The sequence below is a fragment of the Ammodytes marinus genome (assembly GCF_949987685.1).
Source record: "Ammodytes marinus genome assembly, chromosome: 1".
Taxonomy (NCBI): domain Eukaryota; kingdom Metazoa; phylum Chordata; class Actinopteri; order Uranoscopiformes; family Ammodytidae; genus Ammodytes; species Ammodytes marinus.
In genome coordinates, this window is record NC_137230.1 from 28096584 (window position 1) to 28112126 (window position 15543).

A 15543-nucleotide genomic window follows, 5' to 3' on the forward strand; every position below is an offset into this window, starting at 1 on the left:
TATGTGTTATGCAGCAGTCTGTACGTCTAAGACAAATCTCCTTCGGGACAAAAATAAAGTAATCTTGAATCTTGAATCTTATCAGTCCATAAAGAATTTCTCCAAGATCTGAGATTTTGTCGTTGCTTATTGGCTTAGGTTTTTTGCGTCACGCCTTCTCTGTATCGTTCTCCTTTCTCATTGGTTGTTTCAGATTGTGACCGCCCGTGCGTCAGAGTTAGAAAGTCAGATTGGTTTCATATGCAAAACTGTCAGAGTAAAGGAAGCGAGCTGATGGCTGCGATGCAAACCTTCCATCAACACTGTGAGTTCATAATCTAATGTTATCCGCTGGCCATAAAAATATCAGCGACACACCTCCAGTCTGAAGCGTTAACATTAATAATTTGTCAACGAACAAAATGGCTCTGGAAGACTTGTTTACATCGCCGAAACCAGCCGGGGTACTAGCCGCACGCTAACATTAGCTATGCTAAATGTTTTTTGCACTGCTAAAATTAAAAAGACAGCTAACGCCAATTTATTCGCCAAATAACGATATTTCTTTACTCAAACAACTGTTTTCGACGGTCAATATTGTGTTTGCTTGCTAATATATAGCTATTTAATTGATGTATTATTTCTAGTCAACGTTTCAAAAACACGACGTTTTCGTGTCAAACATCCATTTGCTATAACATCGCACTAACGGTAAATGACGTGAAGAAGCAATGCAACAGTAACTTCAATCTGTGGTATATGGTAACATAAGTAACTGTAAGGTTATTTTTAGTCCAATTGTATGTGTGTCTTGACTCTATACAGCTAAAAATGTCAGCCCACTCTCCTCTGGACCATCAGGTGCAACTTGTTTTTCTCTAGGTAGTTGTGTATTTGTGCACATTCAGATTTTGTCAAAGTTACAGTGTCTGCAGACACTTGTGCTGCCCCGGTAAACAGCACAGCACATTATGTAGTTATTAGCCTTAGCCCCCTGCAGAACATTCAGATTTAAGACCTAATAAGATACAATAGTTTGTATGTATGCATGTTCTATTTTACTCTGAAACGACTAGATAACATACAAATGTGTCAATAACTGTTTTCTTTTCCAACAAATATCCTGCTTCTTTTGTCTGTGTCATACAATACTGATTTAAAATGTGTTTGGGGGAGGGGGGTTGCACTGTTAATCCTCCAAAACAAACAATTTACGATATCCCCAGGACCTCAATACATGGATTTTTTCACTTTTCTTCCCCACATTTAATAGACCAGTTATTTTATGGAGAAAGTAATCAGGCTATTCATTTGAAATTAAAATCTTCATTAGTTGCATCCCCAAACTTAATTATAGTTTAAAATATTTCATTTCAAGGCGTTAGTTTCAGTATTATATGCTGTTTCTTAGCTTCTGCACTGTGCAAGGAGTAAAGTTCTGTTTGTTAAATTCTGAATCCTTTTATACATTTATTCTTCAAAGCGGGAGTCAAATGCAAAGTCACAGAGTCTAAAGATTATAGAGGTCAGTCTTCACAATGAACAAGGGAAGTTATACACATCACTGAGGGCACGTGGCTATTTTAAAATCAAGATTTGGCAATACATTACTGTCTACAAACTCACAACTTAAAAAGGAGGAGTAGCCTGAGCCTGCCCCAGCAGGAATTCCAGAGTCATCTGGTTCAAGTTGGGTAGAGGTTGGAGTTCAGGAGTCAAGAAGAAAATGAATTCAAGGACAGGGCAAGTTTGTGAACGAAATGGTGGTGGTGCAAAGGAGATCCAGATAGTCCGGCAGTGAGGCAGTCAAAGGGAGGAAGCTGGATTAGAAGTGAATGCTGTAAATATATCCTTGGCTCTGTTTCATCATTGAACTTCAGACAAAATCTACTTGTTATTTGGAAGTGTTGGTCAGGCTTTACTATTTTATTTATTTTATAGAGGAAAATACCAGCCTGTTATCATTCAGTTGCATCACAAACTTTTTTGGCTTTGGAGCTGGAACCATTAGTTCAATAATTTATATCGGTTTTAATTGGCAACTATTCTGATAATCAATTCATCTTTAGGGAAAAAAAAGCTGGTTCCAGCTCCACAAGTTATATATATAATTGAGTTTGTCACTGTTTTTTGGGCAAACAAGACGTGATGTCTTGTTACTAGTTGGGCCTTGTGAACTTTAGTAGACATTTATTTGCTATTTTTGTACCTTTTTTCTTATTTTTTTTTTTTTTTACAAAATGTGTTTTTCTTAGCTCCTTAAAGTTGTCATATAACTAGGGACAGGGTTTTCACTTCACTACAGCTGTGTTTAGCTTGATCTTGTTGAATGTAAACTGCACCCAGGGTGCTTGAACCCCCAAAGTCCCATAAAAAAATAAAGAGAACATGAACTTGGTGTCCTCAGTGGTTGCTATGGCTCTGCTCAATGCCTGAGTAAGCAGGTGTAATAGAAGAGATTAAATGCTCAAGCTCTGAAACACTAATCCACTTAGTCATGGAAAGAGTTTATTTTAAATCAACTCCGTGCCAAAATGGAAGTAAGAATGAAGTTCTGTATACTAGAACCAAGCAGCAGTTAAACATTTATTATGTAGTCATACTAAACAGCCACACACTCTACGGAAATTAATCCCTGCTTTCTTATTTCAAATGGTGTAAATGCATGTTCACATGTGTAACCACGCCAGGGCGTCAAACTAAAGTATGTCTGATAAAATGGAAAGACATCATTTATCAAATCCTACTTTCACAGTCTACTAAAAACATTTTCCGCCACTATTAATGTCACTTTTCCAAGAACATTGAATTGGTGGGAGAAAGAAGGAGGCCTAACCGTTTCTACAGTTACAAAGTTTTATGAACTGATCGTTGGTCAATGTTTACAATCTGTTTCTATTATTCATTTATTTGTTGGATTGTCTTCTTGATTAATCTTCTGTAAAATGTTCAAAAATAGTGGGAAAAGTCCAAATAAAATGTTGCATACATGCTTTACTCTGACCAAGAATATTAGACTTTAGCTTTTAGTTCACCATCAACTAAACAAGCAACTTCAGCAGTGGGAACTTTTTGCCTTTTTTCTGTCTATTTGTTTTTCCACAGTTATAGATCCCCTGGGCTTTGGACAGTAATGTGTTTGCTTGTTATCTTGTTGGGACCCCTTCTGGGCTCGTAGCTGCAAACAGGCACTATTTTTCACTGTAAATAGCCAGTCTTGACCTTTTGAGTGACTGTGCATGTTGATGAAGCGGTTTGTTTTTACAGATGGGTGTCTAGAAGTGTGCCAGAGTGTAATAAGTAGTTTTTTGGGCTTGTCTACACTACAGTGTGACAAACGTCCACTGCCTGTTCTGTCATCATGACTGGTTAATGTTTAGTGGTGATGAAAATGCAGATCCCTGCTGTTTGGCACCACCAGACTGCAGCGTCAGGGTTAAATGTGTAACAGCAGAGTAAGTACAAGTACAGTTATTGCTCAAGCACACAGCCATTTCTCCATAAAGTGATGGCTGAGATTTGCATTGTCGGACATGTTGGTGTTTTTCTTTTCTTTTTAGAACTAAACGACCCCCCCCCCCCACCCCCCTACCCAGCTTGGTGTAATGAGACTGTGTTGGAAAATAAAATATCATAATTTCTCAATCCTCCTATGTTATTTGATGCAAAAGGATTTATAACGGGTCTGTTTTACCATAGCTGATCATAATAATTCACCATGATAGATGTAACGTAACCTAAAAATTGCGTTACATCTCGTACTAACATTCCAAAAAAAGCAGTGTAAGATGATTGATAGGGTATTTGTACAAAACCTTTATGTAACAGGTTTTTCCAATCCTGCAAGTTGTAGCGCGTTGCTCTGTTCATGGTTTGCTGAGAACTGTGTGCTCTCCTTCTGTGGATTTCTTCCATTTCCTGTCATCTATGCTCTTACATAAAGAACCCTGTTCATCTAATGACTGCCACCAAGTGTCCAAAATAATACTGCAAGATATATAGTAAACAAAATAAAATGACATGCCAAGAATTAAAATATATGGCTCCGACACGACTAAGTATATATGTTTAAAAGTTGACCTAGTTGACCAATTTGGTAGAATGAACCAACATTCCCTTCAAACCTGCTCCCACTTGTAAACACACATGAATATGGCTTGTACAGCATGTTTTTTTTAAATGGCTATTGAGCACAGTGAAACTAACTTTGATTGAGGGGCATTGCCTTACATTAAGAGGCAAAACTGCATAATTAATGTTCAATATTTTGTTTCTCTTGCAGGACTGTCGGTCTTGCATACAAATGGAGGAAAGGACTGTCATCATCAGATCCTTTGAGCTGCAGCCTCCAAATTGCTGAAGACTCTTGAGGGACCCGAGGCAGTCATATGAGATGTGAAATTGCTAAATGAAGAATGAGAAACACGAGTGACGACATAATCGTTGCATTGGACTGACCTCCTTAACAAAACCTTTTTTCAATTGAGCGCCCTTCATTCCGTCTCATTCCGCTCCTCTGCTTCGCACACCTTCACCTACCATCTCTGCTGTGCAGCCCAGGCAGAGTGGACCTGTCCCTGTCCCCAGGCCGCGGGCCCTCCCGTCGACGGCCCCGTTCCTCCAGTGTGTTGGTGTACCATGGCGCGGTGGGACGCTGAGGGCTGCCGCGGGGGACTGTGATGTCAGAGACCAACAGCCCGGGCGAGAGCCGGCGTGGCGCTCCCAGATTCTTCGTGGGCTGCGAGGACGATGAGAGCGAGGTCCTGGAAGACAGCATGAGGACAGACATGGAGCTATATGAAGACGACGAAGACACAGACTCGGTGGGGGACTCGTGTGAAATGATATTGCCTCTTCACTATAATCTATTGCTCATAGTAATTAACTATTAACATAGTAGCCCGTGCTAGCTGAGGGAAAAAGCGTCAGTTTAGAGGCTCAGATCAGGGCTTTCAGCTTAAGTTGTGCACCCTTTTTAGTATTTCTCAAGCACAGCATGGTTTTCTCAAAAGAGCTCCAACAGATCTGGTTAATGTCTGTAATGTTTTTGACCGGCACCAGATCATTTCACTACCACTAGGTGTCATCAATGTTATATTTAGACATTCAGTGGGTTTACATCCTGAAGTGACCTGGGGCCTCATTTATAACGGTGTGCGTAGAAACCATCCTAAAACATTGCGTCCGCAGAAAGCCATAAAGGTGCTGCGCAAAAAAAAATTCAGATTTATAAAACTGTGCGGCGCACAGTTGCACGCAATCTTCCCTTTATAAATACCCACCTGCGGTGAATTGTGCGCAGACGATCTCCACCCCGTGTCCTCCCACTTCACCTCCCAGTTTCATCCCACAATCTACCATACATGGCGAATGCTAAATAGCTCCTGAATATGATGACGCACTTAATAAGCACGGAATTTTGACTGACATGAGGAAAAAAGGGAGGCAACGCGGCCGCAAAGAAAGCGACTGTGAAGGAAGAAAGCCTGTGACGTCGTGCATGTGCTGAAGAAACTGGCACACACATACACACCCGCGCGCTTATCACATATCATGATTGGCACAGTCGTTGTAGTCTTTGTAAAGCAGTTTCGCCCAACTTTGTACTGTATGAAATATCACGTATTAGCGTAGGCCTACCTGTAGTCTTATATGTAGGCCTATATAAAATATGGTGTGACAAGTGAAATAATGCCTATAGTCAATTCGAGAGAATTGTTTATCTCCCGTGAGATCCACACATTTCCAACAACGTCAGATTATAGTTATATCTTCCAGGGTGAATTGTTATGGGAAATAGATGTGTGTAATGATTTGCTAAATTCATAACATGATTTTATCTAACGAAATTACAGTTTTAATTAATATCTGTTGGGCTTAACTTTGTACAAAACTACTTTTTACACACCTCTTAAAATTTGCTCTCCCGCTGGCCACTCACGGAAACACCTCCCGACGTATAGGATATTATTATAAAGTAGCGCTATAAGATTCAACTTATAAAATATAACCAAAACATGTAGACCTAGGCTACTTGATAAGTAATTCAAACTACATCACAACTGCATGCCATAGACTACAGTAGCCATATATTCACAACTATAGGTAAGCTTATATATTTTATTGACTAAATATATTGGGTGCCAAGCATAATTTGTCTGTGTTTTTCTGATGACTGAGCTTTATTTCGTGGTGTTGCCATTGAGTGTCGCTGATTCCCCGAGTCAGGAAAACCTTGCGTTAGGCTCTACGCATGGTCGAAGGTTGGCGTAGGAATACGCACACTTCTCCGCAAATAATGTCTTTATAAATACCAACGTTTGCCACCGCACATTTTCCCGCAAATTTCTTCCCGTCTACGCAAGGTTTTTGTGCGCCGCAAGCTTTATAAATGAGGCCCCTGGTAATTTGATATCCTCACTTTCACACAGCAGGGCATAAAGCAGGCATCAACATCCCACCTTGTTTTTGGAGGCCTGGCTTTCTTATTTTAACTGTAATGATGACAGAAGAGGCTGCTTTTATAATGATAGGAGATATATGCGTCAATGAAAACGTTTCTCTCCTCTCCCTTGTTCAGCCCCCGGAGCGACAAATTGTGGTGGGGATCTGCTGCATGATGAAGAAGTCCAAGTCCAAGCCAATGACCCAGATCCTGGAGAGGCTGTGCAGGTTTGAGTACATCACCGTGGTCATCTTTCCAGAGGACACCATCCTCAATGAGGACGTGGACAAATGGCCTCTTTGTGACTGCCTCATCTCTTTCCACTCCAAAGGTACAGACAGACACATTGAGGCGCGCACACACACACACACACACACAATGATTTTTGTTGTTTTCATTTGTTTCGTGTGAATACTGTTTGATGTTTTTCCTACTGATGTGGCTGTACATTGTTGAAATCTGCATCCTACAATGTCAAATACATCTACAAACACATTCTTCTTTTACAACTACAACTAGTCTGGGTGATCACATGGGCTTCTTCGCCATTGGCATAAGAGTTACACACTGAACACAGAGCAATACAATGTCAGTGTTGTGCATTCTGTGTTTGTGAGTCAACAGTATCTCAAGTATTTGTGGTTCCTGTAAGAATGTCTCCATAGCCATAGCTCTGAACTTTTTCCCCTGCTGCTAAAAAGCTTAATTTATTAATTTCATTTATAAACCAGGATTCCCACTGGATAAGGCGGTGAACTATGCCAAACTGAGAAACCCTCTGCACATCAATGACCTGAACATGCAGTACTACATACAAGACAGGTTCTGCCACATTCCCTACATAACAGTATGTCATTTGAGAAAAAGAAAATGCACACTTAATTTATTTCTATATTTATTTTCTATTAACAGGAGAGAGGTGTATCGTATCCTGCAAGAGGAAGGGATTGATCTACCACGCTATGCTGTGCTGAACCGTGACCCAGATAAACCAGAAGGTCAGTCTGCTAGCTCATTAGTAATATTCAATATATAATTTTTTACATTACTACATTTAACATCACATCGGAAAACAAAATTGAAAATTGACTTATCTACACCTTTTATTTTAATTATTTAAGGTGAAGTCAGTGATTCTGGAGAATGCTTGTTGTCAAAATTGCTTTGTTTCCAAAATCATGGGATATTTACTCACAATCCGCTACATGCCTATACTGTGTGTTAGCTGAAAAAATCTGTGTTACACGCAGCCTATACTCTGTGAACGGGCTTGTTGCCTGCTACGGTGGGCCCCCTTTGTTTACATGCCCTTTGTTAACATACCAGTTTTCAAAGCCTGGGCTGTGTATTTATACCAGATTTGTTTCAGTGCACACACCATGCAAATAGATATTCACTGATTTTGACAAAAGTAATTTTGACAACAAGCATTCGCCAGAATCGCAGAATCCACCTTTTAAAGCTCTCAGAAACCAGCCCTACATACCCTTTCCATGCAGTATCTTGAGGCCACTAATTTAAGACTGCATTGGTTTTTAATTTAGCCTGTGGCTAAACATAGTATCAAATGTGAAGTAGTTGCAAGTGTACCATACTTAATTGCTGTGGTAAGAGGGGTCTGGCATTCAAGCCTTGTTTTTACACAGTCACGTAGAGACAGTGCCTAGTCTGATAAGTGACCAGATGTTTCAGGTCTCTGCCTTCCTTGGCAGCGATAACAACCAATGAGCGTCTCATTGTTGGGAGTGCAGAGCTGCTTCACAGGGCTCAAGTGTAAACACCCAAAGGAAGCGAGGCCCTAGCTTCATCTCTGTATAATAAACTGGTTAATGAAAAGGGGTTTCATTTGCCAACAGACACATTTGCTGTGTGTTTCAGAATGTAACCTGGTGGAAGGAGATGACCATGTGGAGGTGAACGGAGAGATATTCCAGAAGCCTTTTGTTGAGAAGCCTGTCTGTGCTGAGGACCACAACGTCTACATCTACTATCCCACTTCTGCTGGTGGTGGCAGCCAGCGGCTCTTCAGAAAGGTCTTTGCTTTGTCCATGCTGGCTTGTTTTTTTAGTCTAAAAATCCAACACTAATTCAATTGAAAGACCAGTGGCAAGATGGGATGAAACTGGGGAATTACAAACAAATGTCCAATCTTATCTGCAACACCCAGAAACCTTCCTGTCAATACCAGTGTACAGATGACATAACGACCATGATACAAATACTTAGTCTATGATGTTGTTGCTAAAACAAATTGGTGCACAGATAGAGTTACAGTGATACGCCAGTACATCTTTTAACTCTCGTTTATGTGTTGGACTCCCTCCCTGATCCAAGTGTGCCTGAAGTAGAACCAGCCATGTTCTATTGAAAAAGTATATCCTTGGCTGATCTTGACATTTTGAATATAAACTTTTCATTTATTTGTTAGGTAATAATGGGAACTGTTAATCAACTGAACAGACTACAAGACACCAGACATTAACCTGCACCACTTAATTGCTTCTCTTGTAATGGTACACAAGCCCATTGCTGTGCCAGAGAAAGAGCATAAGCATAAATCAGGCAGGCTGTTGTCAAACATGAAGCTGCAGCCTTTAACTCACATTTTAATGGCTCTTAATGAGACTGTGCACAGTTGCACTTGTGTCTCAGTTTCCATTAATAATACACCTGTGTCAAACAGCAGTGTTTTTGGAACGATAACCTTTTTCCTGCCCTGTGTTTCCTGTAGATTGGCAGCCGGAGCAGTGTGTACTCACCAGAGACCAACGTTCGGAAGACGGGCTCCTACATCTATGAAGAGTTCATGCCCACTGATGGCACCGATGTTAAGGTAGAGTATGGACTAAATATTGAATATTGAACATTATGAATCGAAATGTCTGAGTGATATATTTCTGAGATGGTATAAATGCATTTATGGCCCTTATGACTTTCTGGCAGATATATACATAGATTTGCAAAGTGGGAATAGCTATTTTGGACGCCCCTGATCCTAGAAGTAAAATTTCCATTCTTTTTTCCCCATTGGATCGGCATGAGACTTCTTTACAACTGCATCACAAAATATCAGTTATTTGCTTTAAAAAGTTGAAGATTTTTACAAGTCCCAAGGCACATTTTGTGTAACCTTAAGCTTACAGTGTTGAATACACTGAAAATAAAATCAATTCACTTTTGAATTCTAGGTAAATGTTAATGAATTCCACAATTCTACGTATGGATTGAAGTTGATAGAGAAGATGTTTGGTGTGTTTCATTTGACTTCAGGTGTACACTGTGGGGCCAGACTATGCTCACGCTGAGGCTCGGAAGTCTCCTGCTCTGGACGGGAAGGTGGAAAGAGACAGTGAGGGGAAGGAAGTGCGCTATCCTGTCATGCTCTCAGCCATGGAGAAACTGGTGGCCCGTAAGGTCTGCCTAGCATTCAAGGTACGCAAAAGCATTGTGTTGATGAAGTCAGATTCGTCCCATTCTAACTTGTTCCTTAATTGTGGAGATGAATTGCTGATACTGTTACGCTTTGACGTCAGTGAAGGAAATGTATCCTCCTCTCCTCTCCTCTCAATGCAGCAAACGGTGTGTGGCTTCGACCTTCTTCGCGCCAATGGACACTCTTATGTGTGCGATGTCAATGGTTTCAGTTTTGTGAAGAACTCAATGAAGTATTATGACGACTGTGCCAAGATCCTCGGGTAATCATGTTTATTTTTTTTGTCTTTTTCTTTTTCCTTTTTTCTCCTAAGATTTCTTTGGTTAATTTCTGGTTCACATTTGTGGATTGAATTTGTGTATCTAAATGGCTCTTTAGGAACATCGTGATGCGAGAGCTGGCTCCTCAGTTTCAGATTCCTTGGTCCATCCCTACAGAGGCAGAGGACATCCCCATCGTTCCCACTACATCAGGGACCATGTGAGTCAAAATAGTACACTAAAAACAGATTAGAAATATTTTTTTGCAGTGGATATGTACCTATATTTATTTTGGGTGATACTTAATGGAATTGTTCAACACCTCTCCGGCTCAATCTTAGGCCACTGAAACCAGTGCGTGCATTTTTGACGCTCATCCGGGTTAGCATAGCTCCAGCGACGGTAGCTAAGGGTAGCAATAGCGTGCCTCTGCTGGCAGCAAGAAGATAAACTAATCACTAAACACTCCTGTATGCTTGTTGTGACTCTTTTATTTACCACTTTACGTTGCACTCGTTATTTTTAGCACGCAAGTTGCACCTGCACATTCAAAGTAGGGCTGGCCCGAATTATTCGAATATTCGAATACTCGTTCGGAAAATTAGTATTCGGAGCTTAAATTAGTATTCGGAGCTTCGTTTTTTTTTTTTTTTTTTTTTTTTTATAATTTATTTAATTTTTTTTGCAAGAAGCTAGTACTGCAATATAATGTCATCAAATAATTTTATATTTGGAAATACAAGTTAGTAATATTGTAGTAGTAGTTGTAGTATTGCTCATTTAGGAGGATATTACATCACTAAGTGTCATAGCGCAACCATTACTTCACCTCCGAGCGCGTAAATCTTCAACAAAATATGCAGATACTATCAAAATCGGTTCCAGGGAATATATAGGGATTATTAACGTTTAAAAAAAAAAAAAAAAAAAAAAAAAAATTTTTTAATTTTTAATTTTTTTTTTTATGTTGTTTTTGATGGTGTGTTTTTCCGGAACGAATATTCGAATATTCGCTCGGAAAAACCAAGGAATATTCGAAGCCTGAAAAATGGTATTCGGGCCAGCCCTAATTCAAAGTCAAGAATTGAGAAAATGTTATTACTGTAAACCACTGAAGATGCAGTGCAAAAAGGATGACATGAAGTGGTGTTTTGTAGACGACCATTTTTTCCAAATCAAACAGACACATTGTTGCATACAATACACATGTTGCACTGCCTGGAACTGTCTTTACCTGTTGAAATCTGCCAAAGCTTGGTTATTGTCATGGTAGCTGCTGTACAGACTGCAGTCTCCAGCAGCTTGAATTTAAAATTACAATAATTTAAAAGAAGTTCCAATCAATAAAACAGCTTCCTCCTTCTGCTTTATTGCAGACTGCAATCCCAACACAAATAGACTGGTTAGTGTGTTAGCTCTTAGTGCAAATGCACCCTTTTTATTTGTCCCTTTCTAGTCTATTAAGATTATGATTGTTCTCGTACATCAGTTTCACAGTTTGGGAAAGAACTGCATAACATATGAATGTTGTTTGCAGTTGCATGATTTCTAACTGTTGAATAATATACATAAAAGTGCATTCATGGGTTGTTGCTATTGCCGTTTACTTACTATTGCACTATTTAGGATGGAGCTTCGCTGTGTCATCGCTGTCATCCGACATGGAGACAGAACACCCAAACAGAAGATGAAGATGGAAGTTCGCAACCCCATGTAGGTCATCTCTGTTGTTGCCTTCCTTACAACTGCAAAAACCTGACTTTTGAATAATGCAAAGCTTGTTTTTTATTCACCCAGGTTCTTTGATCTATTTGATAAGTACGGAGGATACAAAACCGGCAAATTGAAGCTGAAGAAGCCAAAACAGCTGCAGGTAACAAAAAGGCAGACAATGGTAATGGTTAGGAAGCTCTTACATTGTAATATCTAAATTGCATATCTTCCAGCCTGCGAGTGTCTGATTTAACTTTATGTGAGCTGATTTAAATTCTCTGGCCACTTGCTACTCTGAACCTCACAGGAGGTGCTGGACATCACACGGCAGTTGTTGGCAGAACTAGGACAGCACAATGACTGCGAGATAGAAGAGAAAAAGTCCAAACTGGAGCAGCTGAAGACTGTTCTGGAAATGTGAGTTACAAGCAAACTGGGTCACATTATTTACCACTAGTCCTCACTCTCATATTCATTTAATTGATTTTCAATGTCACTTTAGCAAAATTATTCAAATCATTAAAGACTGCAAAAATAAGAGGCATATTTGTTCAATTCATACTAGTTGTTAAGCAAACCTTGAAACTATGGAAATCTTAAAAGTTTACTTTCAATCATTCCATTTACTTTCAATCAGTCCAGATTTGTTTTATTTCCTTACCAATTAAGGTATGGCCACTTCTCTGGGATCAACAGAAAAGTGCAACTAACTTACCTGCCCCATGGGCAGCCCAAAACTTCAAGTGAGGAAGAAGGTAGGATGATACTTAGGCAATGTTTTTACCTCCTATGCTAACTTTAATGTAACCAAGCTTAAGCTGGTCAAAATACTGAATGGACTTTTAAGTGCAGTTCTTCGGGTTTGGGTTTTCAGACTGTCGTAAGGACGCTCCGTCTCTGTTGCTGGTGCTGAAGTGGGGAGGAGAGCTGACTCCTGCTGGCAGAGTACAGGCTGAGGAGCTGGGAAGGGCCTTCCGCTGTATGTACCCTGGAGGGCAAGGTGAGCGACAGCACATTCTGTCCTACTGAAAATATATCACGTAGGGGGGCGCCCTTAGCTCAGTTGGTAGGGCGTCCCCCCCATAGGCCTCGGCCAGCAGTGGACCCGGGTTCGATTCCAGCCCGCGGTCGTTCTCTGCATGTCACTCCCCTCTCTGCCCCATTTCAACTCTGTCTCTACACTATCAATAAAGCATAAAAATAACAAAAAAAAATATTTAAAAAAAATATAGATATCACGTAGTATTATTTCTTCCTCTTCCTGTTAACCCTTTACTACCACCTACCCTTCCAGGATCATACTGGTATTCATTTTGTCATGGAAACGTTTGAGTATCCAGCTGGTAATAGAGATAAAATATAATAGAGATGGTTAAGGAAATGTTAAAACCTTTTAAAGTAGAGCATCATTAACATATATACTAAGACAATGGACTGTAGCCCAAAGGCAGATACATGTGCAGATACTCTTGACGAGAGAACCTCACTTGTTAAGATGGAAATGTAAGCACAGAAAACAAGGGTAAGGGTCACAGAGTGGCAGCTCAAGTAGCAATAATTCAAAGTGTGAAGTCACTGCCATAATTACAATGTAAAGTCAGGCAATTAAGCTACCAATGTGTTCATATTTTATCACAAACTGTGTTTTTTCTGCAAAAATAATTGTCCAGATAAATGTGTGGAACTTCTTTTTTTGCAGCAAGTCTGCTTTGACTTTTAAACCAGCGAGAACGTTTTGTTTTTATTGATGTTGGCACTTTGTTTTTGTAGGAGACTATGCTGGATTTCCAGGCTGTGGGTTACTGCGGCTACACAGCACCTACAGACATGACCTGAAGATATATGCGTCTGATGAAGGCAGGGTGCAGATGACAGCCGCGGCCTTCGCAAAGGTATACAGTCTTTTTATATTTTAAGAGCTGCATACAGGAAAACAATGTCTTTTCTGCTGCTCTGTATCACCATTGATACTTACAAAATGATTTGACCTTTGACTAGTTAATTTTATGAATAGCTTCTTTAGAGCCCAGTACTGTCAGCTGTTTACATTTTTACAAAAGTGAAACTGAACTGAACATAACGGTTTCAACAACATCAGTCATCTCACAAAATGTCATGGTATTCTGTGTCCTTCCTTGCAGTAAAACGTCTCATGCTAGTTGTAAATTGTTAGTTGTAAGATGTCAAAGTATTGGACATGCTGTTGAAAAATTATCTAATTATCATGTTAACTAGGTCAAGTCACAGATTACCACATCATTTTTGTGTGTGTGTCTGTGAGCAGGGCTTGCTGGCTCTGGAGGGCGAGCTGACCCCCATCCTGGTGCAGATGGTGAAGAGCGCCAACATGAACGGGTTGCTGGACAACGACAGCGACTCGCTGAGCAGCTGCCAGCACCGCGTAAAGGCCCGCCTCCATGACATTCTGCAGAAAAACAGGGACTTCACAGACGATGACTTTGATAGGGTGATTAACAAAACTGTGTTTACGGCCAAACATCTTTCTGTTGTGTGAGGGCCTGAGGAGGAAAGGAGGAACACAACATTACAACACAAACTATAGACTTGTGTGCAGCCAGTGGTTTTTAAATGGAAAGTAGATGTGAGGTTGATATGTAGAGACAAGGGGTAGCCTTTAAACCAGGCTACCTAATTATCTTGGAACATATCTCCTTTGATCATTTAGAGGAAGCAGAAAGGATTATATTTTCTTGAGCTAACGGTTTTCAAATAAATAATTTCTTTATTTTGCTCAATGAAATCAAATGACAATCACACAGCTTTTTGAGGTATTTGTGATTTAATAGTAATTGGTATTCATTTGTTTTCTGTAATTTTTTATTGAAATGCTTTCTACTTTTCCTTTTGTGTGTGTGACAGCTGGCCCCGAACAGTGCTGCCTCTTTGGTAAATTCAATGAAGATAGTCCAGAACCCTGTGGCCACATGTGACGAGGTCTATGCCCTCATTCAGAGCCTCACATCACAGATCCGCAAAAGGATGGAGGACCCCACGTCAGCTGGTGAGCAAAATCCACTGTCAGCCAGAGAAAGAACTAGAGGTTGTAAGATTTTTAAAAGCCCAACAGCACAGTCTTTGCAGAATCAATACCATGACACTCTACAACAGTAACTAACTAACTAACTAACTGGAACTATCTTCTAAATCAACTCGAGTTTCGATTATCAATAAGACATGAATTGAAAATCTTGAAATCATCTTCTCTCTCACCAGACCTGCAGCTGTACCACAGTGAGACACTAGAGCTGATGCTGCAGCGCTGGTCCAAGCTTGAGAAAGACTTCCGCATGAAGAACGGCCGTTACGACATCAGTAAAATCCCTGACATTTACGACTGTGTGAAGTATGATGTCATCCACAACGCTACTCTGGGCCTGGAGGACACACTGGAGCTGTTCAGACTGTCTCGCGCTTTGGCCGACATTGTTATCCCACAGGTAAGAGATGGGAGGAAAAGGGACAGCAGAGCTACATTTGGACATCTGCAAAAAAAAAAAAAAATTCTTGAGATTGTTTAGTTTTTTTCTCTCTGAGATTGGGAACTCAAGATAAAGGCAAACATGCCTGGAAATTTGAGAGATTATGTTATGCGTTAAAATAATGAGTTGTCGCCGATTTAACCTTATTTTCTATGTAATTATCATTTTCTCTGGCATTACCATGTGAATACATCTTTGAATCCACTGAACAGT

The 15543-nt window shown here is 40.1% G+C and overlaps 1 protein-coding gene across 5 annotated transcripts in view; it reads left to right on the forward strand.

Annotated features, from left to right (window-relative positions):
- Positions 1–242: 242 nt before the first annotated feature.
- ppip5k1a (diphosphoinositol pentakisphosphate kinase 1a) overlaps positions 243–15543 on the forward strand; it is a 31261-nt gene continuing 15960 nt past the window's right edge. For all 5 annotated transcript variants that reach the window (XM_080030335.1, XM_080030337.1, XM_080030338.1 and 2 more), the window contains exons 1-19: positions 243–304; positions 4262–4802; positions 6560–6755; positions 7156–7246; positions 7337–7422; positions 8303–8457; positions 9156–9257; positions 9695–9856; positions 9998–10119; positions 10236–10337; positions 11744–11830; positions 11915–11990; positions 12138–12247; positions 12500–12585; positions 12705–12830; positions 13601–13722; positions 14115–14297; positions 14711–14852; positions 15065–15288. In XM_080030335.1, coding sequence (XP_079886461.1) covers positions 4659–4802; positions 6560–6755; positions 7156–7246; positions 7337–7422; positions 8303–8457; positions 9156–9257; positions 9695–9856; positions 9998–10119; positions 10236–10337; positions 11744–11830; positions 11915–11990; positions 12138–12247; positions 12500–12585; positions 12705–12830; positions 13601–13722; positions 14115–14297; positions 14711–14852; positions 15065–15288 — 2316 coding nt within the window. In that variant the 5' untranslated portion in view covers positions 243–304; positions 4262–4658. The remainder of the gene's footprint in view (positions 305–4261; positions 4803–6559; positions 6756–7155; positions 7247–7336; positions 7423–8302; positions 8458–9155; positions 9258–9694; positions 9857–9997; positions 10120–10235; positions 10338–11743; positions 11831–11914; positions 11991–12137; positions 12248–12499; positions 12586–12704; positions 12831–13600; positions 13723–14114; positions 14298–14710; positions 14853–15064; positions 15289–15543) is intronic.